General features: G+C 40.2%; 3 protein-coding genes across 5 annotated transcripts; all 3 read left to right on the top strand.

Annotated features, from left to right (window-relative positions):
• Positions 1 to 1,894: 1,894 nt before the first annotated feature.
• On the top strand, positions 1,895 to 6,056 carry LOC107221923. Its single transcript, XM_015661105.2, has 3 exons — positions 1,895 to 2,028; positions 3,505 to 3,697; positions 4,400 to 6,056. Exons 1-3 carry the CDS (start codon positions 2,020 to 2,022, stop codon positions 5,092 to 5,094), a joined length of 897 nt encoding a protein of 298 aa, XP_015516591.2. The 5' UTR covers positions 1,895 to 2,019; the 3' UTR covers positions 5,095 to 6,056.
• A 2,289-nt stretch (positions 6,057 to 8,345) lies between these two features.
• On the top strand, positions 8,346 to 14,908 carry LOC107221924 (facilitated trehalose transporter Tret1-like). The gene is made up of 6 exons (XM_015661106.2): positions 8,346 to 8,500; positions 9,241 to 9,502; positions 9,877 to 10,037; positions 12,255 to 12,530; positions 12,602 to 12,849; positions 13,582 to 14,908. Exons 1-6 carry the CDS (start codon positions 8,392 to 8,394, stop codon positions 13,978 to 13,980), a joined length of 1,455 nt encoding a protein of 484 aa, XP_015516592.2. The 5' UTR covers positions 8,346 to 8,391; the 3' UTR covers positions 13,981 to 14,908.
• A 1,304-nt stretch (positions 14,909 to 16,212) lies between these two features.
• LOC107221931 (facilitated trehalose transporter Tret1) lies at positions 16,213 to 25,761 on the top strand. Of its 3 annotated transcripts, none has more exons than XM_046731447.1 (7): positions 16,213 to 16,500; positions 17,650 to 17,752; positions 19,491 to 19,752; positions 20,407 to 20,567; positions 23,229 to 23,504; positions 23,570 to 23,817; positions 24,182 to 25,761. In XM_046731447.1, the coding sequence occupies exons 2-7, from the start codon at positions 17,671 to 17,673 to the stop codon at positions 24,593 to 24,595; spliced, it is 1,443 nt and encodes a 480-aa protein (XP_046587403.1). In that variant the 5' UTR covers positions 16,213 to 16,500; positions 17,650 to 17,670; the 3' UTR covers positions 24,596 to 25,761. The 3 variants fall into 3 exon arrangements, with proteins under 3 accessions (XP_046587403.1, XP_046587397.1, XP_015516599.1); XM_046731441.1 differs by having other exon boundaries at positions 17,625 to 17,752; XM_015661113.2 differs by lacking the exon at positions 16,213 to 16,500 and adding an exon at positions 16,555 to 16,569 and having other exon boundaries at positions 17,625 to 17,752.
• Positions 25,762 to 26,144: the final 383 nt, after the last annotated feature.

Below are 26,144 nucleotides of genomic sequence, written 5' to 3'. Positions count from 1 at the left end.
AAACAGCGATTTTTTATTTTCCACGCAAGTAGTATTTACCCGTGGTGTGGTTTTTCGATGCGTTTGCTGGGAATGAAAATCAAATATGAATAAAAACCTGAAGGAAGGGGGAAAAAATGCAGTGTCAGTAAACTCTGGAGCGACGGAGAATGAGGCTCGTTATTCTTTGTTCCCTGTCTTTCTGATCTGCAATATATACCTACCTACAGAGTGAAAGACAGGGAAGAGGATGAGCCGAAATAAAGATGGCGGTGTTTTTTGGAACTCGGGGCTTCGTCGATCTTGCTCTTACTCCTCTTCCGGACCTTTCTTTATCCATCATTATTCCAAGCCACAGAGGCGTGACATTTGTCGGATGATGAAGACCTGAGAAGGTCTGCTACCGACGTCGCACGGTGCAGGGCAACTATACAACAGGACAAAAACGGTGAATAAGAAAAATGGAAGTCCGAGAGTATACCAAAAGTGATGTATATGTATACATAGGTATATACATACAATATGGGAGAAGTTGTAACGGTGCGTCGACTGCAATTATGAGCACCCATTGATACGCGGCCACCGTTGCTTGTACAATCGATTATAGAAAGCCATTCTCCTAAGTATAATCTAATGACGTTATTAGAGCCTCCTTGTCAACACCGCGCCTTGTGCCGTTTCATCCACCGTGTAATTACGAGCACATTCGGTGCACAGCTCCGAGATGAAAAATACAGGTACGTATTCCGCTCGGCAGTATCGCTCAAAGATTTGATTCTTCGAGAACGACTTTGCGGCTTCGTTCCGTGAATCGGAGGAATTGACGGTGCCGCTCATCGAGCTTTTTACCGCATATGAACTGTGGTTAGCCAACGTGTTGTCGCTATTCTATTACGTGAGGAAATTCCTCTCACTGAAATTAAGTAGTTAGAAAATAGACTTGACTTCTTGCGCTTTGGATCCATTACGAGGTTCAAAATCCCTCTCACCTGACCAGCCGTGGGATCATCTTGACTGGTTTCTTTTTCTCCATTCATTGGCCCATGGCAGATTCTGTAGATTCTGGTTCTTGCTGAGGTGGGAACTGTAATGCCAGCGGAAAACGTTGGCATCTACCTTATACGTAAGTACGGTGCCAATGCTGGTTGCACGGTTCCACTTTTTTAGTCATTTCGCATTTTCCACTATCAATAACGGCTCGTTGAGAAAATGCATGACTTTGGTTCGAGTATATCTGTCAACATTTACGGAATTGTAAATTTTATCTTAACCGCGTGCGAGACTTTTAAGGATTTGATACCTTATTCTTGGCTGATTGAGGAAAAAAAATGGTTGCGATCTATGCATTGCCTGCGAAAATTCCAGACAAAATCAAGGTGTGAACAACGTGAATCACATAACTCGGATGATGTTTCTTAATAGAATATTTGCATCGGCATGCGAAATACCGTTTCCCAGCAGGCCTCATTGTTCTCCTCTGCATCGGGTTATATTATAGCGCCGAGTCTGCAATGCATCGGCGGAGTTTAAGCCACGCTGTTGTCTCGCTAATTTCGACGCGAAGCGGGCAATTAAACATAACAAAGAAACTTTGCTACGATCCAGAGAGCTGAAATTGAACAATGACAAACAAAGCAGTTCGCGACGGCGGAGAATAAGAGACGAGATAGTTTTCGAAAATCAAAAAATCGTCGTCGAGCGCTGTTGCGGCGGCGTTGAAATCGCCACGAGGCTAATAAACATTGATTTATCGAGCGAGGAATCGATCTCGGGGTGATTTGTGGTCGCGGTACCGGGGCTGAGGGCCTCATAGGGCCCCGGCGATGCTAGTGGGAGGCGAAAGAGGGCCGGGAGAAGAGCGCCAAGGAGAGGGAGAAGTACGGATCCTATATAAGAAGATGCACTTGCATCTGGACACGCATCTTCTTTGCCTGGATCCTGGTTCAAGTTTACAACGCGTGATATACCGAGCAGATTTTCATCCGGCAAGAGTGCGTACCGAGTATTACGATACGTGGAGATTCTGCTACGCATAGCGCCATGATAGCTGTGAGTAATAAACGCTACGAAACCCATTCATCCGTAAATAGCCCTTTGCGAAATGGGACCAATCATCCTCTTTACTTTGATTGTTTGAATTATTTATAAGCACCACCGTTCTAAGAATAACTGCTCTCGATGAAATATAATCGACGAATATAGGAGCGCATCAAATTACGGCCCCCATTGTCTCTCAGGTCTGTTATCATTCTTATTTATTTTATTTTTCTTTTTCGAATTCACACGGTGTCGCAATCACAGTTTCAATCACCAGTATGAAAACATGTCAATTCAGATGTAGTTCATTTACCGAGAGTGCAGATTTATCATCCACGCGACATTTTTTTTGCATTCGCGTTCACAAATGCGTCAATAGATCAATGAGGAGATGCCTTGCACACGTAATCTCAAGTTCGCGAGGTTAACGCATTACGTGAGTTTCTTCACCGGTTTACAGTTTCACTTCGTCGTTACTCATGCTACAACGCTTAAGTGCGCACTTATCTATCCCGGCGGGTCAAACTTAGCGTAAACTTATGTAATCCCACATTCCGAGTAGAATTGTCAATACGGAGTCAATTAGATTATTTTAACGTTGTGTCAGTTTATAATTCGCATTCACACATGAATTGCTCAACGTTGTTTTGTCGCTTCGAGCAATTGCACGATTCGTTAAAACGTTTTCAATTTAATATTTGATTATCTCCTAGCTCATACATCGACAAAAAAAGAAGCGTTGATGGTTGTAACTGTATAATTGATTTTAATGTAACATACGGTGATAAACAAATTCACAGCGTTTGAAAAACAAACTTTATCATAAAATGAGTCAGGCGTAAAAACCAGTAAGATATCACTGAAATAAAAATATTATCAAATCAATTAAGTGAACTCGGAAATCGTTTGAGCGCAATTTTCCAGATGGTGGTAAAAAAAAAAGTTTAAACGTCCTAATCGGATTAATTATGAAAAAATGTATAAGAATCATGTGATTGTTGTATTTCTCTCATGCCACAATCTTGTCGTTTGTCCAACTTTCATACGCCAGGGTTAATTTGTTTTCTCAATACACTGTGTCAAAAAATCGTATGTAATTTTCAATCATATAATTAAAATAAAGCGTAAAGATTAATTCATCGTAACACGCATGAGATATTTCTGCATGAAAATTCTTTATTATGTGCTGAGAAGATGAGGGGAAAATTCGTTTCGGACAATTTCTTTACAGAGAATTGACTTACGAATAAAATGTGTTCTTGGGATCACGAGAATCAACTGGCATTCGAAAAACAGTGCATTAACGTACAGTACCTGCTCCAGAATTACCAATCATCAAGGTTCTTTTCTACTATCTAAGGATCGGACGAACTAGAGTTCAGTGGTCCTGGAGCTAGTTTTTTTCAATTTGTATAAGGTGGTAGCGAGATGCGATCAAACTTCGTTTCAAGAGCCTAAAAAATAAGCGACAATTATTCTCATTACTAGGTTACTATCCTGCTCGTCCTGATCGGCTGCTGCGCCGGCACCCCGCTGACAGCAGTTTGGCTGAGTCCAATCGCGCCTGTGGGATCCCTGGGACAATATGAGACTCGCGACGGTTTGGGCAGCTATCACTACGCTTACGCGGGGCCTCATCATTCCAAGGTGGAAACTCGTCTAGGCGGAACGACTCAGGGAGGTAAGAAGATCTAATTCAAGATGCAGCGCGCAGGCTTCAGACTTCCTAGCAGCACATATCCATATAAATTGAAAAGGGGGCCGTGTATTTCCGCAATCCTCAAAACACCCGGCTACCTTTTACATTCGAATGGATTCGCCCCCGTTACAAAGTCACGGATTAGACTTTTGATAACACCGTCAGGTCGTTTTGACAGGGTGCGGAGGGTGAACGCGTGGGAATATCGGAAATTAGAAAGGCCGCGACGTCAAAGTTTCAGAGACGCGGAAATCTGTTTTGTAGAATTTCCAAATGTAGAAAGTTCAAATTAGTAAAGGTCTGATTGTAAGGTAGAATAGAATGCCGAATTCTACTTCCTTCTTATCACTTTGAAATAGAAAAAGATTTTGAAACTCAAGAAAACTCGAATGAATTATGGTATTGCCAAAGTTCGAAAATTCATTCACAAGCTAACCGAGCTCTGATACATCAAAATTTAATTTTTTGGTATCTAATAAACAGAGGGTATATTTCACTCATATTCGAACCAATCATCGACGTCAGTTTCACTTTTCGGCGCCTGATTCCGCCACGTTTATTCAGGAACAGCGTGCACCGGATAAATTCTCGCACCGACGTCCGAGCAGAAGCCCAACCTTGACTTTGAATCCTCCACCACTATCCACCATAAGCACAGTTAATTACCCAGTTGATCCAATTTAGGCTACTCCTACATAGACGCGAACGGTATCCTGCAGACTGTCGCCTACACAGCGGATGCTCAGAACGGGTTCCGAGTGCAGGCCAGCAACCTTCCGCAACAGGCGAAAGAGGAACTGAGGCCAGTGGAGGACACGCCGGAAGTGGCAGCGGCGAAACAGTCGCATCTCGAGGAGTTGCGGAGGGCCGATCAGCAGAGCGGAAGCGTCGCTCCCCCGGCATTCATGGACTATCTGAACACGGCGGCGCAAGATCCGGACAACAAGTTAGACGCGGAGAGACCGGATCTGAACGAAAACGGTTTCGTACTTTCGAAAACGCAAGCGGAGCAAATTTCCAAAGGCATTCCAGCGCTCGGTGAAAAACCGGAAGTCGTCCCGTCGAACCAACCGCTTCTGCAGGACGCTCATCGCGTCCAAGGGTTCGCCGCGTTACCCGGCGTTCCGCACTACGTCTTTCCGGTCGTTCCCTACAGGCTGATGCACAGTTCGCTACGTCACATCCAGGACTCGCTCGGTCAGTACGATTACACCTATGCCGGCGATACCAGCGCCAAAACCGAGTCCAGATCCTTGGACGGAACAACCCGAGGCGCCTACAGCTACATCGATGCGAACGGACTTCTTCAGCAGGTCCACTACATCGCGGATCACAACGGGTTCAGAGTCGCCGCCACAAATTTGCCCGAGGCTAAATGATTCGCGGTTGGATTCGGCCTTGCTCGCAGGGTAATACGTTACGTCGTTAAAATAATACCCTTTCGCGTCCGATCACTTTTTATCATTTGAACTCTGAATCGCAGTCGGATCCTGTTTGAAAACCATTTTTTATCGTGCCATTGAATATTTCTGATTCCCGAACGGTGCCTCGTGTCTTGTACGCAACGTTGACGTCAGAGATGCTGCGAGCAATTGTAGCCGACATTAAAATTTGTAGGGATATTTGAAGAATTTTAAACCTGATTAGCAAAAAACGCGGTACATATCACGAACGCATATTTATATTGCTGTGGAAATTCAACAACGATTGATACGTCGAATTGTAAGAATCTTCAGTCCTTGGGTGCGACCGCCCTGCAAGCTACGTCATCACGTAAACGTGGGAACCTTAGACCAGTGACCTTTAGTCGTTTTCTTTCGAATTTTTTTAATAAAAGACTGATCCGGCTAGTGGAAATTAGCGACTTGCTGGAAACGGGTTTGAATTATTGAACGTTGCTTTTACGGCGAATTCGCCGTAAAGTAGCCGCGTTGAGTGGGTGCCTTCTGTACGCGTTACACATGGTGGTAATAAGTATATAAAAATTATTCGACTATTTTCGACGGGGGAAATAATGCATAGGTAATGCAGCCGGTCGTTAAGCCTGCGAATGATTCATCCCTCGTTTATCCCCACAAAGCTCGTCTCTTACTTTTTCCCACAATTATAAAATCGCTCCAATGATCGTCACCTCCTTTTCCTTCACTCTAATTCGGATATTAATCTGAAAGCTTGTGGCCCGGCCGGATCTGTGGTTTTGCCACAAGCTCTTGGCACAAGGTGTTGGGTCTTGATTTATTGAATACTTTTTGAACATGTCCCACCGTCTCGGAATCCGAGGGACATGTTTGACTTATATTCCTTGAAAAATGTGTGCAGAATAAATTATTATTTCCTACAACAGCAGACTACAGCATTTTCTCATCACCTATATGTACAATGTAATTAAAGTTTGTTTTTTATTTTTACGAATCTGAGAAAACGTTAGTTTTCAAATTATAACGTGCACGCGTTAAGTTAAATCGTGTACTTGTTTGATTTGCTTTTTCGTTATTACATTAATTTTTTTGTTTGAAAGGTCGGTGATGGCGCTGCGTAAGTGATCGTAAAAATTTAAGAGAAATGTTATCTACTCCTATAAACGTATACTTACTGCTACAGGGGTCGAGTTACTTTATTGGTATTCAGAGAAATATTTTTATTTAGCTATTTTAACTTTTATTATTCAATTTATCTTTCACCAACTGAGTTAACCGTACCGACAATATTTTCTTATTTTCCCAGTATATGGGGTGGATGTATAAATACACACTCTGTATATATCAAACATTTATACATAAATCCGCAATATTATTGAATTTTCAGAATATATTACCGCACAACATAATTCTCCGACGATAGTTTAATTTATGCCGATCGTCTTCTGAATATTTGAAAAACACATCTGTTTCTCACTCTATACTTTGCTTTTTCCCAGCGTAGTGTTCAAATACGGAAGAAATTCAGTTAGTCAGCATTGTCAGTCAAATGAACCATGAGCGTGGAGAATGAATTTTCTGCAGACGTACAAATATCTTACCCATTCATATGTACGCGGATAATTGACTCACTTACGGATAATTTTCATTATGGGACGTCGTTATACACCATTTAACTGCTATACATACAGAGTTTGGTAATCCCGAGAGACCACCTGTTAAATGAATCAGTCGGCCTCCATTCTCTCACTCACTCGTTTAATTGGCCAGAATGATTTGATTCGTTTTAATCCGGATGAGCTTTGCTCCCCAGTTAGAATTTTCCCCCGAAAATTATTGTACAGGTAGGTGTAGTTCAGCACGGATTTGAAGAGCGTCGGTTGATACTTTGATACACTTGACAGCTCATCAACGTGAACGCGATGCACGCCGTGTACATCCATTACCGTACTCTGAAATGAATCTCGGCAAGATGGGAATGCGAATTGGATATAGGTATAGAGATTTGTTATCAGTATATATTCGCTAGAAGAAAAATTCCATGATATTGGCATTCAACCGTGATCGCTGGCATTCTCATGCTGCAACGACGGAGCGTAAAGTTGGATGTTAGGTATTGGATTCCAGAGATTTCCGTAACGTGTCCCCACCTCTTGCATTCAATAATAAATGGGGCAAAGGTCGCACGTACTTGCAATACGGCTTGAAACTTGCCATTTCCACTGCACCGTCGACACGAGTTAGTGAACATTTTTACTTGCGAATAATTGAGTATTTGAAAAAATTGGAATCGTCGATGCTCAGAGAGAAAGGCGAAATGACGAAGGAGATAAGAAGATTTCAGTCGAGTCTGAAATTTGATTGCAGTATAAATAGTCTAGCTATCCACTCTGTGAACCAGGTTGATCAGGGTTAATAGGAAATTGACGTGACGTCGAGGACAATTGGATAGAATCATCGTTCCGTTTGCATCGCGGAGTTCGCGATACTACACGCGGTAGGTTCATACGAGTAGCATGCCCGGGGTCTATTTATACAACGGTAATACCTCCGCTTGCGTTGTAGCCGTAGCGGAAAAGTGGACGTTATCGGAGATATCGAGAAAATTTTGGAGAAGAATTACACGCCGTCGCACAATCGCAGATTTTCATTTCGCAATGGTAATTATGATTCTGATATACAGGCTTCAAGTTCTCCATTTCATATTTTCGTATCAAATAGAATGACAGTAAACTGAAACAACGTATGACCTCCCCGCCCTTGACGGAATTACGAAATCGCACCTATACGCCCCGGCAATTGGATCTAATTCGACGATTTATGACAAAAATCTTGTGCGCGCACTGTTAGAAACTCTTGTCGTAGACAATGAAGCTGCAGTTGGTGTAGACAATTGGATGATGATCTTCCGGTGATAGATCTTAAGCATGTGTATATCATGGCAATTATCCGCGTATCAGGGAGAATGAGAGAAAAGAATGAGGCCGTGACCTCAAAATTGATAAGCTAAGATAAGAGGTAACCCCGTATATAAGAGTGTACGAAATGTACGGCGGCTTCTTATCCGTAACAAGCCCTTCGTGAACGCTGCATTTCAACCGCAACAATTTTATCTTGAGATGATTTAAACGAGTCTATGGCAGAATTACTTCCTGATTTTTGCTTATCTTGTTTGTTTTTTTTTTTTCACGTATCTCTCAATCGTCTTAAGCGAAACCGGTCATACGGTATGTTAATATTTTGAGTCGCATACTTTTTATGTTCGTGAGCGTTCGTGAGTTAAAAATGTCTTCGTTTGATCCGGAAAATCACTCAACCCCGTCACCGACGGCTGAAAAGTTGATACAGTACCTTGCGACGCTCTCAGGTAAGTCATCGCGATATTGTGTCGGAAGTATCTGTCACGTTTAAAATTCATCGCACGTTGATTATCCTAAAATTCGAGGATTTTCGAAGACCGAAAAAGGTAATAAAGATTCCCACGAGTATTTGAGGGGATTTTATTTTACTCTGTCATCAACTTGCTAATTTCGTCGTCATATAAATCGGACAAGCAGAGGCTCTACGGATTTCTCAAAGGACTGCGCAGCGCAAATTTAATCAGAAATTACATCACCTTCTCCTTCTCCTCGACGAAATTTGCATCGCACTAATAGTCGAATCTACCTACGGACGGCAAGAAGTAAATTATTTTATTTGTTTCAATACCGCGATACCGGGAATACAACGGTCCATAACCATCCAAAGTGGCACATAAATTCTGGCAATTGGATTTAATGATTATGAACCAAGAATTCTGTGAAAACACAAGTGCTAAATACAAGGATACAGATGTCAAACGATGTCCCAATTCATGTATTCATACAAATAGACAACGTTCGTCAAAAAGTGTTCATTATTCGTCATCAACCTTCGCCATTACGTAACTCGTCTTCTCCGTGACAATGAGGAGCATAAGGACACTTCTGAATAATTCTCAATCATGTTGCTGGATCAAATTTCGGCTGTGTTGAACGGCTTATTATCATCACATTCAAACTTCTGGAACTAAAAATGACCAAGACCAATTGATGACGATGGTAAATGAATGAATACGCTTGATCGTAGCTACCCTGGCCGCGGTGACTGCTGGTAATTATCTCGGCTGGTCATCCCCAGCTCTCCCACTCTACAATCAAAAGGATACGCTAACCTTAGTCGATGACGAACAGTCATGGGTCGGATCCTTGCTCCCGCTGGGAGCTCTCGTGGGTGCCATTCCCGCTGGATGGATAGCCGATAAAGTAGGACGAAAAAAGGCCATACTGATGATTGGCGTTCCTTATTTGATTTGCTGGTTCATCATAGGATTTGCACCAAGCCCTTTATGGTAATTGATTAAAATCCATTTCAGATCTTGGCCGTTTACCTTTAGAACTGACTAATGTGACCACCTTGCTCACGATGTAGTGCACAATATCAATTTCTGATCGAATCCTGTGATATTTCTCATCGTCTGAAGCTCATTTTAACACTCTTCTAGGCTATTGAGGTCTGGGCACCTAGTCGAAGGAGAACTGCACTTTTGTCGCAATATTTTTCGTTCGTTTATACTAAGCAGTTAAGTTAAGCGGAACTCCAAACAGGGTGGACCAAGTAATCACAGGGTTCTGGCGGCGTTGCGTTGAATTGGAAATAACGCGTCTTACAGTAATTACTTTGCGAATCAATAATGTAATTTTTTTTATATTCACGGTGAAACAGGTTGTTCGTGGCTCGATTTTTTGCTGGAGCTGCAATCGGGGCAACAACAGTCGTGGTTCCGTTGTACGTGTCCGAAATTGCGGAGCCAGCCATTCGAGGTACTCTTGGTGCGTTGTTCCAGCTCCAGATCACGATTGGCATTTCGCTGGGATATTTGACAGGTAGAAAGTTACTTCTATACGGAATTTATGGCACCGTTGATGGTGTAGAATTTGCACGTAATGCGTGAACCTTACAACTGGAAGTACAAGTGGTTGAAGTTAATCCTTGTAGCGCTGCTAAGTTCATTTATACATTTGAGTTGCTGATTTATAATTTATCTGTATAAGTTACACTCTTAGCTGATATTTGAAAAATTTTCACCTATCTTGGTTCGGCAAACATTTTTACACTTTACTCAAGTGTTATACCAGAAAATCAACAAGTGTCTAGACATGACGTGCGTCTAGAAATTGTAACGAAAAATAAGTTTCGACTGGTTTCATTTGCAGGTTGTGACGCGTTCAGGCAACTAACGTAATTTGTATTTTAAGAAATCCAATTCATTTCGACAATTGCGATACGTTCTGCGATTTTTTCCTTCAAGAGCTCGAAAGTTGTTACGATTATCCTAATGAGGTGAATTTGTTTAAAAGTAGGAAAAAATTACAAAGCTATATGTTTGCGTTCAGCTTCTGAATTGTATATCCATATTTCACTGAAATCCGTCTTTTTCAATTATTCTCTCCCTTGTTTCCTTTCTCTCTTTTAATTAATTGTCTATTACTTCAAATTATGATGTGTTATTGCGCGAAAGCAATGCGTGAGACAATTAAAATCTTCCGTTCAAGGCATCTTGCGTAACCTCAACATTTTTTTTTTTTTTGTGGTATTATTCTTTAGAGTTCAGAGCGTGGATGCAACTGGTGGTCAAGTTCAAAGTAAAAAAAAAAAAAAAAATAAAAAAAAAGAAACAACTCGTCAGAGCTTGAGTGCAGAGAATATATTTTAATTGCAGCTGTTTTTTGTACTGCCTGACCAAAAAATCTGAGAATTAACTGAGGGGTCTCAAATACGCCTGATGATGAATCCGAGCATCTTTTTTTCAGGCAAAATACGATGATTGCGACTTTGAATCGGTAAAGGTTAAATTGAAAAAGTTGGTCAAACTATTTGCGTTATCTCGTCTTTGTTATCCCCTCTTTTTCTCAAGCTATGTCGGGCTCGAGCCAAAAAAGAAGGGTCGACCGATGGTTCGGTACCCGAGGGTATCACTCAAGTCATCAAATATTAGGATTCGAGTTTATTGAAAACATCCGGGTTCTCTGATGAAATTTCAAGCCTTTCCGTGAATAGGTGGCGATAAAAATTCAATTTACATGGAGGGGGACAAAAGAGGTCAGCAGTGAACAAAGGCGTGCAGGTTGATGGATTTGCCGTATATTGGACCGCGGAAAAACAACGAGTCAGCACCCTGTGCAGTTCATGCCATTTTTTTAACAATTTTTTTTTTATTCAATCCATATCAAATGAGTTATAACCTAATTGCACTAACCGCCGGTGATTGTGGCACTTCAGAGTTAATTAACCGTGCTAGATCCCGTATAATTATGCAATGAATTTTTTTCCATTCATCAATCGAGGTGTTTCTTTTTCGTATTAGAAGTATCATTCGGAAAGTTTTACGTGATTTTACACTTATTTATTTTCCTCGCTGATATTTTTATTCATCCAAGTCGGAACAAGTACCGCTTTATATAAGAAAAATTGGCCAATGGAAATGTTAATTACGTTATTATTTTAATTTCAAATGCTTTACGGCGACACGTGAGGTTTTATGGTAGAATAATTTATGATCTTATCCGCGTTACGAAATTCGCGCTAGACGCGGAAGAATGATACGGAGATGAAGGATAGATTGTTACTTGGGCTATGAGAGAAAATAAAAAGTAAGAAATTTACGACAATCCATGTATAATGTGTCTATAATTAAACACTTATCACAGCCATTTTACTGTTAAAATCTTCAATAAATGTCCAATTGTTGGTTATCTCTCATAATTTACGACTCAGTTTACACGTATTTTCGAATAAATGTTTAATTGATAGAAAAAGGGTATACAAGACAGATGGATACTCCTTAATGAATCCCGTTGCGTAATATAAAAGTTATTGGCCGATATAAACACATCCATTCAATTTATTGATCGTTATCGAATGTGAATCATGGTCGGTCATACCGATGGTATTAAACCCTGTCTGCAGCCATATAATGCCAAAATAAATTTCAGCTACTCTTTTTCATGTTTCGAGCCGATCGAAGAAACCAGCGAGTATCGCGCCACGTTCAAAATAACTCGACTCCTGATCTAATCGTAAAATATGCTTTCATCCGTTAGGTTTGATAAAAAATTTGAAATGGATCGCCGTCACCTCAGCCCTTACACCGGCGGCTCTGCTGCTGGTTTTTCTCTTCATGCCGGAAACGCCGGTGTGGTTGATCGGCCAAGACCGTCGAGATGACGCGGAGAGAGCCATGGAGCGACTTAGGGGCAAAAGTTACCCCTTTCCGCAGGAGCTTGCGCAGCTCGAGAGCAATAGAAAGTCTCAGAGGATGCAGAAGGCTAGCTTTGCAGAGTTAAAGAATCACAAAAGGGCCGTGCTGATATCTTTCGGTGAGTCCTTGGGGTTATTCAATCACGCTGTGAGCTTTTATGCTCTGACGACTTCCAATTTTCTCTCCCAGGACTTATGATTCTCCAACAACTGTCTGGAATAAATGCCGTAATCTTTTACGCCGAGGAACTTTTCAAGGCCGAAGGGTCGGCTCTCAGCCCAACGGCTTGCACGGGCATCATGGGTGTCGCCCAGGTCTTCGCAACCTGCGTATCCATGCTGCTGATCGACAAAGCCGGCCGAAGAATTCTTCTCATGACCAGTTCCAGCGTCATGGGTCTTTGTCTTATTGCCGTCGCCCTGCATTTCTATTTTCAGGTGAGTTCTGTTATCACTTTAATCAACGATCGGAGAGTGAAAGTGGGGCTGTGGAAAGGATGCATAAGAATTACAGAACTGTCGCAAACTTCGACGAATAGACGATTATTTCATCTCTTTATGTCCCACTTCATACTTGAATTGCAAGTTTTTTTTTTACGAGTATCGTAGTAATAAGCTAGTAGCTAGACGTTGAACAAAAAAAATACTAATAAAGTATAATTCGCTTATCGTCAAGTTGTACGTTTATGAATAATATACGGTCTATGCCTTTTGGTTTATCAAAAGAATTCCTGTGTATAAACCAACTGATGCGAATCTCGCATGACAAAATAACAATTGGGTGAATGAAATTCATTCCGTCTGGAAATAGTATATAATTTGACTTTAAGCGGCTCTAACAACCAGTGCTGAGGTTTCGCTGGAAATATTTTAAACTTGACGTAAATGGGACGTTGAAATAATTTGATACACATAAGATTTAGTCGTGATAAAATTCATTTGATGTACACAAGACCTTGAAAATAGCTTCGAATGCTTGCTGGATCAGTAAAATCATTTTATCGAACTTGCACGCGTGCTCAGTGTTCCGATTAAATCCTAACCAGTGGCTTTAATCAAATACGCGCACCAACTCGATATTTGCATAACTCATTACACGCACTCCTAGATGACAAGTAGAGCATTTATTATCGAAATCCATTCACCACATTTTACCTCCTTTCCGGACAGTCTGGAGTACAATCGACCGGCATCCCATGGGCGCCTCTGATATTCTTAACGATCTACGTAATCATGTTCGCCATCGGATTTGGACCAGTGCCTTGGATCATGGTGAACGAAGTGTCGCCGACAAACGTCGTGGGCACAATCGGTTCCGCGGCAGCGATGTTGAATTGGTCGCTGGCCTTCGCGGTGACAAAGATTTTCATCAACATGAAACTCGTCATTGGCTTGCCGCTGTCATTCGGCATGTTCGCATTGATATGCTTAACCGGTACTATTTTCATCGCGGCTATCATACCCGAAACAAAGGGCAAGACCAGGGAGGAAATTCAGATGAAATTGCACAGGATCAGGAAGATGGAAACGAAAAACGACACCGTCGCTAACGACCAAACTACGCTGTGATCTAGTAACGATCGCGAGGTCATCATGGAGTCACGGGATATGATAAGAGGGAATGGAATGGGATGAGTTCGACGGACGAAAGGGGCGCTTATCGCTCATCCCCTGAAGAACAGCGAAAAATTCAAGATTCTCGTTTCGAGCAAGGAAACCCGGGTCCTTCTTTTATCATGTTGATGGGGTCCCGTGCTATCCAATGTCACACTGTTGGTCCTCGTGGTCCTTCTCATTTTTTAACTCAGACTCTATTACCACGGACTCTTCTTCTTTACAGGGATGCAAGTGACCTATAACTTAGAGCCAAGATTACTCTGAATTGGGGTTGTGGCTTGATTTGTTACTAAAGCAACTGCGGAAGCTTCATTTCTTCTACTTTCGGACCTGAATTCTGTCTCTCATTGCATTTCTTGTTGTAATGACAAAGCATTGATCCGTTCTTGATCTAATCAACGGATGGTTTTCACTGTGTTTTTTCAACCGTTTTTCTCTTCGTATTCTAATAGAAGGAAAACCTGAAACAATCACCTTACCACCAGGTCCTTTAATGCACTTGGATCAAGGATTTAAACCGAATAGAAATTTCACGCTGTAATTGCGGTTATCGATAATTTCGATTTTTGTCCACCTTCACTGGCTCTTGTACATGAGTGTTGATCCCGAATCGATCATTTTATATCGAGGAAAAAGTAAAGAATGAAATGTCTTTTTTTTCATTTGTAAAAGCTTGTATGACTCTGACAATTAAGTGAATACGATATGGTATAAGTACCCCATGAATATATATAAACTGATTTACCGATTTTAATGGATTTATGGAACATACTACTGGCAACAGAATTACACAAACCTTTTGTCATAACTTTATCATTAGTATATTTCAACATTATTGACTTCTCAGAGTTCGTCATAAATATTAGATTTAATTATATATTAAAAACGGAAACGCTTCGAAGTGCAATTACATTTAAGATCATGAAAATTCTCACGCACCTGCCGACTTTATGTGTCTGAAAAAACATAATTTTCTTTTTAAATACATCGTATTGTTTATTTTTAAATGAAACTATTGGGCATCGCCTTGCCATCACATTTTGACGCAAGAATGACATTGCATTTTTAGTTACAAATGAGAAACGTTTTATGTAAAAATTGGAGGCACCGTTTCAACTCGTTATGGTATAAGATGATTTGATTATGCTGAGGGCGGACTCTTAGGTGTCAAACGGAACAAAATACTGGCTTATGTGATTGAGAAAAAAAAAAATCAAAAATCTTCCCTCTGGCAAATTTTTATTTTTTTTTTCCAAAATTCCGGGTCAATGTATTCTGGGAAAAAGTTCAAACAACTTATCATTGATTATTGGCGAAAGAATTTTGTTACACGCAAAATGATCATTTCAAGAAACTCGCCCAAGTACCGGTTTTTTCTTGGTAATGAGGTATACGTCCGACTGTGTATTGACAGTTGCAACTTTCTGTGATTAAAGTGTTTTTCCTTATACGAATAAATCGTAGGGCCCGAAAGAAATGCCGATCGCAAAAAGGATTTTACGCATGTCGCACTTTCGCGAAATAACAAATATAATATATATATATATATATATACGAGATACATAGATATAAGTACGTGTGCGTGTACACTGTATGCGGCATATAAATTTGAACTCAATTAACGTGTTTGTATAGACATATGTACAGTGTAAATTACTGATAATAGTAAACCAAAAATTGGTAATAATAATCACCATACTTGGCGTACTGTGTTTTTTTATTCAATACCAGACTTTACTTAAGAACAAAGAGAGCATGAGATCAAGTGTTACCTGCATATTTGCTCATTAGGCTGAACAAATATGGCAGTGATGTTAGAAAATTTTCTAAATGATTTCCCAATAGTGCAAATAATAACACCGTCAATAAGACCATGGATCTTTGGTATGAGCCAACGGCTAAGAATAGCCGAGTCATTGTGAGATCAAGTGATCGACCGGTGATGGATATTTATCGTTTCGAGTACTCTCCGAATACAATGCCATTGTCAATATCTATTCAATTCACGGCGCGGTTATCAATAGTCCGCAATTGATCTACGTTGGGCACACAGACATACCGGGAACAGTTACCTTAAATGAGGTCATGCCTTGATAGGAAAGGGGCTGTTTAGAGATGACTTCAGATTTGTCATTGGCAGCGCAGATGTTCAGCCAGATGTGTGAACTCGCAGTATGACGCGTGGCGCGAAACGGTACCAGGTACAGTTTCGTCGTCTTAAAAGTCTCTAAGGCATCTGAAGTCTTTAAAGTGACACCGAGTCATGATTCGTCCGCTCAGAGGCTTGTATTAAACTCAACGAATAACCCAACGTTACCGTATCCTTACACCTTCGTTTCGGATCTTTCCGATAAATTAACGGATAGATAGACGGAATTTCCGTGGACCAAAAACGGCTAGTGGATATTGGCGCCATATTTCTGCAAGAATTGCATACATCACGTCGGTTGGTCACCGTGTAAACGAAGAGAGGTCAGTGCTATTCGCGAGTTTAATGTGTGAGGGAGAATTGAAACCGTTACATGCGTGACATCGGGGAGGGTGAGGAAAAAAACTGAATGTTTGATAAGTCGGGCTGTCGATATTTATTGCCGGGCATGGTCCTGGACTCGAGAGAGAAGCGATACGTTAGAGCGATGCGGACCGATAAGGAAATTAATGTTCAGTGATATTGGTATCGAATAGAAAATACATAGACTACATAGAAGTCGGACCTTTTACTATTGCTGTACGATTCAACCGGTTTAACCAGCCGAGACAGTTCACTTACTTAATGAGCTAAAAGGCAACCGGTTGAAGTTGTTTACTTGTTAACGTAGTCAACATAGTTGACTGGTTAACCGGTTAAGCCAGAGTTAACTAGTCGACTACGAATTCACTAAGAAAACTGATGCTACGAATGAAGCATAGGGTTCATGAATTAAGGTTCCTAAATGAAATAAGTCTTGTCACAGCCTTGATATTTCAATTCGTAAAGAGGATCGTTTTACACGCCGGCTGATTAGTTGTTGTTAATTATGATACTAGTTAAATACGATGACCTGTTAGCTATTTCGATCGGTTAACCTCAAGTCAACTGCCCAAGTTAACCGTTTCAGCCGATTAAGTCAGTTAACTACCACTACTTATTAAAAATTCAAATGAAAGATTCTTGCATCACGTGTAGAAATTGGTGAAAAAAAGAAAACAACTTTTTCTCGGCGCCAAATCATTAAGACACTGATCGTTTTTATATACTTGGTGAGTGCCCGATGAGGCCGTGACCTTGAACAAGGCTAGATGAGGAGACACCCTGTATATAAGAGTGTTCGAAATATGCGGCGAGCCTTTAGCCGGGACGAGATTTTCGCGAACGGTTCATTTCAATCGCGTTGACGTTATCTTGTCGGATTAGAAGCAGGTCTCTACATTGGGGACGCTCATTTCCCCTGCTTGAAAAGTTCGATAGGATATGAAAGACCACGACACACTGTTCGAGAATATCACGTAACAGTAAACTATGAAAATACATTGTATCTGAATAGTTTATGTCGTATCGAACTCTTTAAGCGTGCTGTCTGATTCATATTATATCCTAAGTGAAACTGTTTGTACAGTACATCGTCATTTTGCGTGATACAGTTTGTGTGGTTGTGTACAAAAATGACCTCATCAATTCCGGATGGTATTTCACCACCGATGCCTACGAGTAAAAAGTCGACGCAGTACCTTGCAGCCGTTTCATGTAAGTCCCAGACCTGAAATAGTAATTATTTTTAAGACACAAAATTTCGTTATGTATCTTAAGCGTTTATCACGTTCGAAATTTCACCCGCTATAATTATTTTGAAACTTGACAATTTTCAAAGATCCGAAAAAATATTAACATTCCCGCGTTGGTTTTAGAACATCTTCTTTCAATCTGTGAAATACACTAGGTTTTCACCTTCTGACCTCGAGGCTACTTTAATCAAAGCAGATGAGGCTCTTTCCTGATTGCTCGTGAAGTCAGGAGGCACGAATTCAAGTACAAGAACCATAGATCTACACCTAGAGAAAAAATTAGAAGCAATTTGTTTTAAGTATTTGTCTTAAGGCATTAGCATGTGGGTTTGGTCTAAAACACACTTCGATTTAAACAGTTTTTTACACGGGTATTAGAAGGACAAGGTCGGATTTTTACATACTGTTAGTACATAGTTTCTTAAGTTTGTTTTTTTTTTTTAATTGTGAAATATCTATTTACAATGGACTTATTGTTAGCCTAAGAAAAATACTCGGCTGCGGCGAGGTCAAACGGCGTGAATCGAATCTCAAAATTTATTCGTCTGATTGTGTTGAAATTTGGAGAGATTCTCGATAATAAAATTTCCTGATTTAAAAAAAATATTCATTGATTTGTTAATAATAAACGTTTAAAATTGAACTTCTTCTTTACTGGAATACCTTTTTCACGATTACAATTTTTTTTTTAAAAACTATCTGGTCACACAAAGAACATGTAATATTAAAGGATCCGTTCTTTCAAGTCAATCGGATGAAAAGATTTTGAGATTCGATCCACACCGTTAGGCCACATCGCGGCCGAATGTTTTTTTTTTTCTTTTTTTTTAGACCAAATTCTTATGCTAGTGCCCTAATGTGGCCTGGTTTACTTAGAAACAGTCTTTGGACCACTCTAAGCATCATTTTAATTCTGGAGATTGGTTCTTATATCCAAGGTGTGAGGAATGAAAATTGAAGCCATACAAGGATGAATACAGACGGCAAAAGTGGTTCAAATTATCTTTCAACTCTTCTCCCGAATAGAAAGACAAATTGTTTAAGCCCCGAGAATAATGTTAACTTGACACCGTAACTTCACGTTTCAAGATCTTGTTAATAATTGCTGATCAATTTTTCACGAACGTCTATGTGCAGGCGTTATATGTATAATGTATGTAACACATGTTTGCCCAATGATGACTCGAGCCTAGTTGAACTGTTCCCCGATGCAAACTGAGCATCTGATTTGGCTTTATTAAACTGAGATCCGATTATATTCTTAGCAAAATTGGTCAAACTCTCTCGGACTAATTTCTAAATAGATAGTTTCTGTGTTCAAGGATAACTCTCGAAATCGGTCAGTCTGATTTGTACGGTTTCCTGTCTTTAAACTCGTCTCCGTTTATCATCGATTGCCAATTAGATTGATTAACTCAACTTAATTCTATCATCTGCAATAATAAGTAACTGATTAAAAAAGTTGATGCAATGATGGACGGTTCATGACAAAATGTTTACTATTCACCGTCAGACTTCAGCGTTTTTAAACTCATACTTGTTTGGTAACGCAATGGTTCGAAGGGCACCGGTGATTAGTCGTAAATTCATACGTTACCAAATCTAGCCTCGGTTCGAATTCCTTGAATAAAATTAAATCGTAAACATAAGGTAAAATGAAATGAGCAAGTATCCAAATGCATGATTATGCCCAACCTTAGCTACCCTGGCCGCCGTGACTGCTGCCAACTATATCGGCTGGTCATCCCCGGCACTTCCGCTCTACAATCAAAAGGATACTCTAGCTTTGAGCAACGACGAGAAGTCATGGGTCGGATCCTTGCTCGCGCTGGGTGCTCTTTTGGGTGCGATTCCTGCGGGATGGGTAGCCGACAAATTTGGAAGGAAGAAATCCATACTGATGATCGGTGTACCTTGTTTACTTTTCTGGTTCATGATTGGATTTGCACCAAGCACGTTGTGGTAATTATTTAAAGATCCGTTTAAAATTTTTGCTATACGTCTTTTGGATTAGTAGATTTGACACTCCCGGCCTACGGAAATTCTACATAATCAGCCGTACGGTCGTAAGTTGAATTTGACATAGTTTGACGTTATTAAAGTTGGGCTAGTTGAGGAAGAACGCCATTAATTCTCATTGCATTATTCTTCATCGATTCATTCCGAGTAACGTTAGCCCGTTCACTTTAAAATGAAATCATTGACTTAAAACGCCTTTATTTGAGCAAAGAAACACTTTTTGGATGATTTAGGGATGTTTTGGACGTGTTTCAGAAATTGAGTTTTTTTTTCCACGATTTGCGCTCTTCTCGCAATGTGAGGATAGTTCTACAAAATAAATAGCGGCAACTGATTTGTCAAAGAATTTGACCGCTATTTCATATACTTGACAATTATTTAATACTCATTATATGTATATCGAGAACATAATAAAACGAAAATCAACATTGTGCACTACAGTGTACCAAAAAGCGACTGGTTTAAAACGAACGCCTAACAAGGTGGATCCAGTATAGAGAGTTTCAGCGGTCTTGAATTGAAAACCAAACGTCGTGCAGTAATTAATTGGTGAATCGTTAATATAACTGGTATAATGTAATATTCATGTTGAAACAGGTTGTTCGTGGCTCGATTTTTGAGCGGAGTTGCAAACGGGGCAACGACAGTCATCGTTCCGATGTACGTTTCCGAAATCGCGGAGCCGGCTACTCGAGGTACGATTGGCTCGCTTTTCGAGCTCCAGATGGCGATTGGTCTTTCACTGGGGTGGTTGACAGGTAGAATGACACCATTGTACTTCGTATTATAGGCTGAAAGATATTTGCGTGCCATAATTTATTTTATTTTTCTCTCTGAAAGTCGACGCACGTGAAATGTGCAAAATTTTTCGCACCTTATTATTATATGGCAGAGTTAACTCAGTCAAGCAGAAATTACACTTATCGTTGATTACGTGAAATTCGCATTTAACGCGAAGATCTTACGCCTCGATGAACAAATGGCTCAAGTCAATTCAGATGTCCTTAATTTTATCATACATTATTGATTCTTGTCTGTACATTACACGTGTCATTTTTTTCCGTAAGCTTACACCTGTTTCCATTTGTTCAGCAAATAATTATCATGCTTATCCCATTATTGAGCTATAACTACGCGTGGCTGGTTATTATTCACAGGCATTTTATACCGCAGACTAATTCCAGACGCGTTTTGTTGGAGATTTATCAAGCTTGGAACCAATGTCACACTGTTTCACCAAGTCATACTATCACGTTTCATTACGATCTATCTTTCTTTACTATCTTGTATCTCGTTCCCTTTTTCAATTAACTACGAGTCCACTACGTCAATTTGTGAGGTGTTATGGCGTGGAAGCTGTGATTAAAATCTCGCGGTAAAGGGGTCTCGACTACTTTCGTTGTTTTCGTGGCATTTTTCCCGACACTCAAAGCAGGGGATGCAACTGGTGGCAGAGACCAGAAAAATATCATTCTACGACGGTAAATGAGGTCACTTGGGGTAATAAATAAACCGAAACCATCACGAAAATCTCCAGTGCAGAGAGTCAGAGAGTCGCGTTGTAGTCGGAGCTGTTTCTTTTTTCTTCTCCTTGGACGGTGCACCTACCAACTGAATTTAAAAGAGATACGTTGTTAACAGGCCAAAAGATGAAACTCAAAGTCTTCGAAACGGAGAAATTACGATGGTTGAATCCTAATAGATTGGCAAAGGTCAAGTTGCAAAAGTTAGCGAAACTGGCTACCGAGCTTTTCGTGCTATCTAAATGTCCTTGTAGTTACATTGATCAGTTCAGTCATGCCACATTTGAGCCAAACGAAGGTCACACCGATGGTTCAGTGTTCGATGATGTTAGTTAAGTCATCATATATTCGGAGTCAGATTTGGTGGAAACATTCGGGCTTACCGTGAAACTGTAAACTCTTTCGCGTATTTTAGTCGGTGTCAAAATTCAGTATACACGAAGACGGGATCAGAAAGGTCAATGTACAAGCCTAGTAGGTGCGCAAGCCGACGAATATTCCGTATAGTTCACGACGGAAGAATCACAGCCAGAATTATGTTGTGTGTTCAGACACATTCGCCTCATTTTTCTGCCGTAGCTGTAGACGAGATGGGATATAATGTAATTCTAATTGGAGTAGTTGCGAGTAATTGCGGTGCCTCGCGGTTAATGAAAGCACGATTGATAATAAGTAATTAGGCGGCGAAGAATTTTTTCACCACTCAAAAGTCATAACAAGTGCCGAATATCAAGCTTTCGCAAAACGACTGCAATCCACTCATTTCGCAGAAATGTACAATATTCTACGTCAGAAAAAATGTTTTGAGGTATACGAGTTTCGTATGAGTGAGAATTTTAATTCGGTGAACGTTTTCGGACATTCACATAACAATAAGTCACAAAGTATGTATGGGGCATTCCGCGCCAAATCAAGCAATTACACCAACTCTAGAGGAGTACCCTGAGTTGTTTCTAATTTTTTTGAGTGACTCTGTTTTACGTGCGACTTTTGAAATCAACACGTTTTTGGCCGTAACATAAAAATTCTCGAAAAAGTTGTGTCAGTTATCAAAATTTTTAAGCCTTAACCAAAATTGGGCTGGCGTTTGCATCTACGCTTTTTTCACATTTTTAAAGAAATAAAATTGAAAGAAATTATAACGAAGAGTCAGTTTACTAAAGGCATTTACTCAAAGATTTTCGTACGTAACACCGGATTTTTAAGAATTTTGGCAGATTCTTATCGACTGATGAATTATTTGTAATTTTATCAATTTATGTTTGTCTTGAAGAATAAAAATCTCTTCAGAAGAATCTAAAAAAATTCTCAAATTCCGGGGTTGTGTATAAAAATGTCTGAGCAGTAACCCATGAAACACTAAGCATTGCTTCTAGTTTTTATCAATTTGTTTTTCTTGTAAAGCTCAAATAAGAGTAGATCCGAACGTAGGCCGACTTTGAGTCTAGCTTGAAAATTTTTATATCTAATATAAAATTTTTAAGACTTCTTCAGATTTTTAAATTACAAGCAAGAACATATTGCTTTCAAAAATCAAAAGCAAAACAGATTTCCTCAAAAGAAATCTGACAAAATTCAGAGTACTCTTTCGGAGTTGGGATAATTGCACCAAATAATTTTGAATAAAATCAAAAATGGTGAGGGTCCGACATTGGTTGAGTTGGCGTGGAATGTCCCATACATGTAAATATAATTATATGGATGAGTGTTTCATAAATTTGCCTGAAAAAAAAGTAGTTGCCAATCTTGTAGAATATGTGACGCAAATAAAATGTGAATTTCAATTGGAGATTAGTGGTATAAGCGTGGGAACGATACAAGCGAAATATACATATATGCATTACTCGAGTCTGTTTTTTCTCAAACATTGTAAAAATAAATTTACCCATTTAACAGGTTTGATTGGGAATCTCAAATGGATAGCCATGACCTCAGCCACTATACCGGCCGCCCTGCTGCTGAGCTTCATCTTTATGCCGGAAACCCCGGTGTGGTTGATCGGCCAAAATCGTCGAAAGGACGCCGAGAGAGCGATGGAGAGACTCAGAGGTAGAGATTTCCCGTTTCAGCAGGAGCTTGCGCAGCTCGAGTTCAACAAAGAATCTCAGAGCAAGCAGAGGGCAGGATTTTCGGAGCTAAAGAATCACAAAAGGGCTGTCCTAATCTCCTTCGGTGAGTCTGGGAATTCCAATCACGAGCTGTGAGCTAGTTTGAAACTCTTCAATCCTCTTCCGCAGGACTTACGGCTCTCCAACAACTGTCCGGAATAAATGCGGTTGTTTTCTACGCCGAGGAGCTTTTCGTTGCCAAAGAATCGGTCCTCACCCCGACAGTCTGCGCTGCCATTATGGGCGTCGCTCAGGTTCTTGCGACAGTCGTATCAACGGTGCTGGCCGACAAAGCTGGCCGGAGAATCCTCCTCATGATCAGTACGGTCGTCATGGGTGTCTGCCTCATCGTCGTGGCAGTACATTTCCATTTTCAGGTCAGTTTTTGTTCGCTTTCACCACTCTCACCGAGTACATTAGTACCGAGTTTGGTGAAAGTCGAAGAAATAGCAATCCATTGAACAGTCGAACTCTTCAGCACTTACAGTTCAGTTACGTTGTGCGTACGTACAATGGCAACATACATGCTTCTTATATGATATAACACGATGGAATGTTCTTTACAAGCAAATCAATTTCCCTCAAGTAAACCGTAAATTCTTTCACTCGGTGGAAATTTAATCACTGTCAAGGTTAACAAAAGTACGAACCTGGTACTCCGCATCGGTATTACACCTAGTCCATAAACAGCACGTATCTCAATGAAATCCTTGTACCATGTTATGCGTTTTTCCTGATCAGGCTGGAGTACAAACGAACGGTATTCCATGGGTGCCTCTGATATTCTTCACAATCTACATAAGCATGTACGCAATTGGATGTGGACCAGTACCTTGGATCATGGTGAACGAAGTGTCGCCGACAAACGTCGTGGGTACGATCAGTGCGGCAGCGGCGATGATCAATTGGTCGCTGACCTTCGTGGTTACCAAGGTTTTCATCAATCTACAGTTCACTATCGGTCTGCCCTTGACGTTCGGTATGTTCGCCTTATTGTGCATGATCGGTACGATATTCGTCGCGGTCGTCGTACCGGAGACGAAGGGCAAGACGAAGGAGGAAATCCAGCTCCAACTTCATAAGATCAAGAAAGCACCAATGGATATCGCACCGATGGAAATCTATACTATCACTACCGAGCAGACTAGGCTGTGATCTGGGAACAATTGTCAGCGCATTTCGGATTTGCGAGATGTGATAGTTTTGGACGGAACGATAAAGAATAAAGGATAAATTCGACGTGTGGATCAAATGGCGCATCCCTCGTCCCTGACAGAATAGCACATTTAAGATTGTTAATAGAAACGAGAAACCCGGTTGATTCTACTTTCACGTCGCTTTGACGGCGACCACTGCCATCCGAATGTTACTGCATCATCGTGGATTCTCATCATTTTTTTTTTCACCTCAAGGCACACTGCAGCTTCCCGAGAGAATTCGGAAACTGAGTTTTAACTTGAGTCGTTACTCAACCACAAGATTCACTCTTCTATTTTCGTTAGCAAATCTCATCACTTTCTATTTAACCTCTCCTACTCACCGAAATATCAATTTGTGTCAACTTTAATTGACAAGATTTTTCACGTTATTTCTTACCCATTGAATCACCTTATTACAATAGAATAAAATGTCATCCAATTACCTGAAATCATCACTTCAGTGCTGACTCTCATTTTTGAAAAAACAAAAATATCACGGTGGTAGATGCGGATCCTAAGCGAGGCGGTAAAGATCCATAGTTGATTGGAACTTCCAGCTTGTAATTTTGATTATTGACAATTTCGATGTTGACTTACTTTTCATGGTACTCGCGCAAGGGAAAGTGGGACAAAACTGACTCTCTACCTGTGAAAAAAACAAATCATTTAAAAAATTTTCCAGCTACCGATATGAAAATATTCTGTTGCTGAAACTAAATTTCACTTGATCTCACAAAATCCTGCGTTGCCTTGACAAAAACTACTCAATTTCTCAGTGTTTCGTTTCGCATAATTTTCTACCGTGATACCATCTTGCCCCGCTTTCTCGTATAAATAGGTGTGCGTACATGTGCTATATTTTGGATTTTAGAAGAGGCGTAGCTTATATATTGTATGTATACATATATTATAGGTGTATGTGTCATCCAGTTTTTAACAGTTGGTGTGTAGTTATATCTCGAAAATACATCGCACTATCATTGTGACTCGCAAATATTATTGACCGTTTCATTCGCGTGCTAATTGGTTGCGTAAATATTTTTGCGTAGTTTGAAAACTTCATATCTATACACTTACCACGCTTCGAATCATAGCATTCCATTACCAGTCAGTTCAAAGTTTTCGAGAAGGCAAAAAAACTTTTACACTACGTATTTGAGTTTTACGAGTGAAATATACCGCGCGAACACTTTGTGCGGAATTATGTTTAATCTCAGAATAAGAGTGAAATAATTCAGTTTAATTACACCTTGTGAATTAATCGATAACTCTAATGGGCGAACATGGGTGTTTTAGCCAACGAAAAATTTTGTTGGTTCACATTAATTTATAATGCTCAATAATTCTCTTGTTTATTCTTATTATCATTGTTGTTGTTGTTGTTATTATTATTATTAATATTATTATTCCTTTGTCAACATATTGCAGACGTACCTGTAAGTTAATAATGACAAAGTTAGTTTCTTTTGGCCTGTGCTCTGACCATTTTACATTCTCTGTATACA

The sequence above is a fragment of the Neodiprion lecontei genome, chromosome 1 (assembly GCF_021901455.1).
Source record: "Neodiprion lecontei isolate iyNeoLeco1 chromosome 1, iyNeoLeco1.1, whole genome shotgun sequence".
Classification (NCBI taxonomy): domain Eukaryota; kingdom Metazoa; phylum Arthropoda; class Insecta; order Hymenoptera; family Diprionidae; genus Neodiprion; species Neodiprion lecontei.
This window is presented reverse-complemented; position numbering and strand designations above follow the sequence as displayed.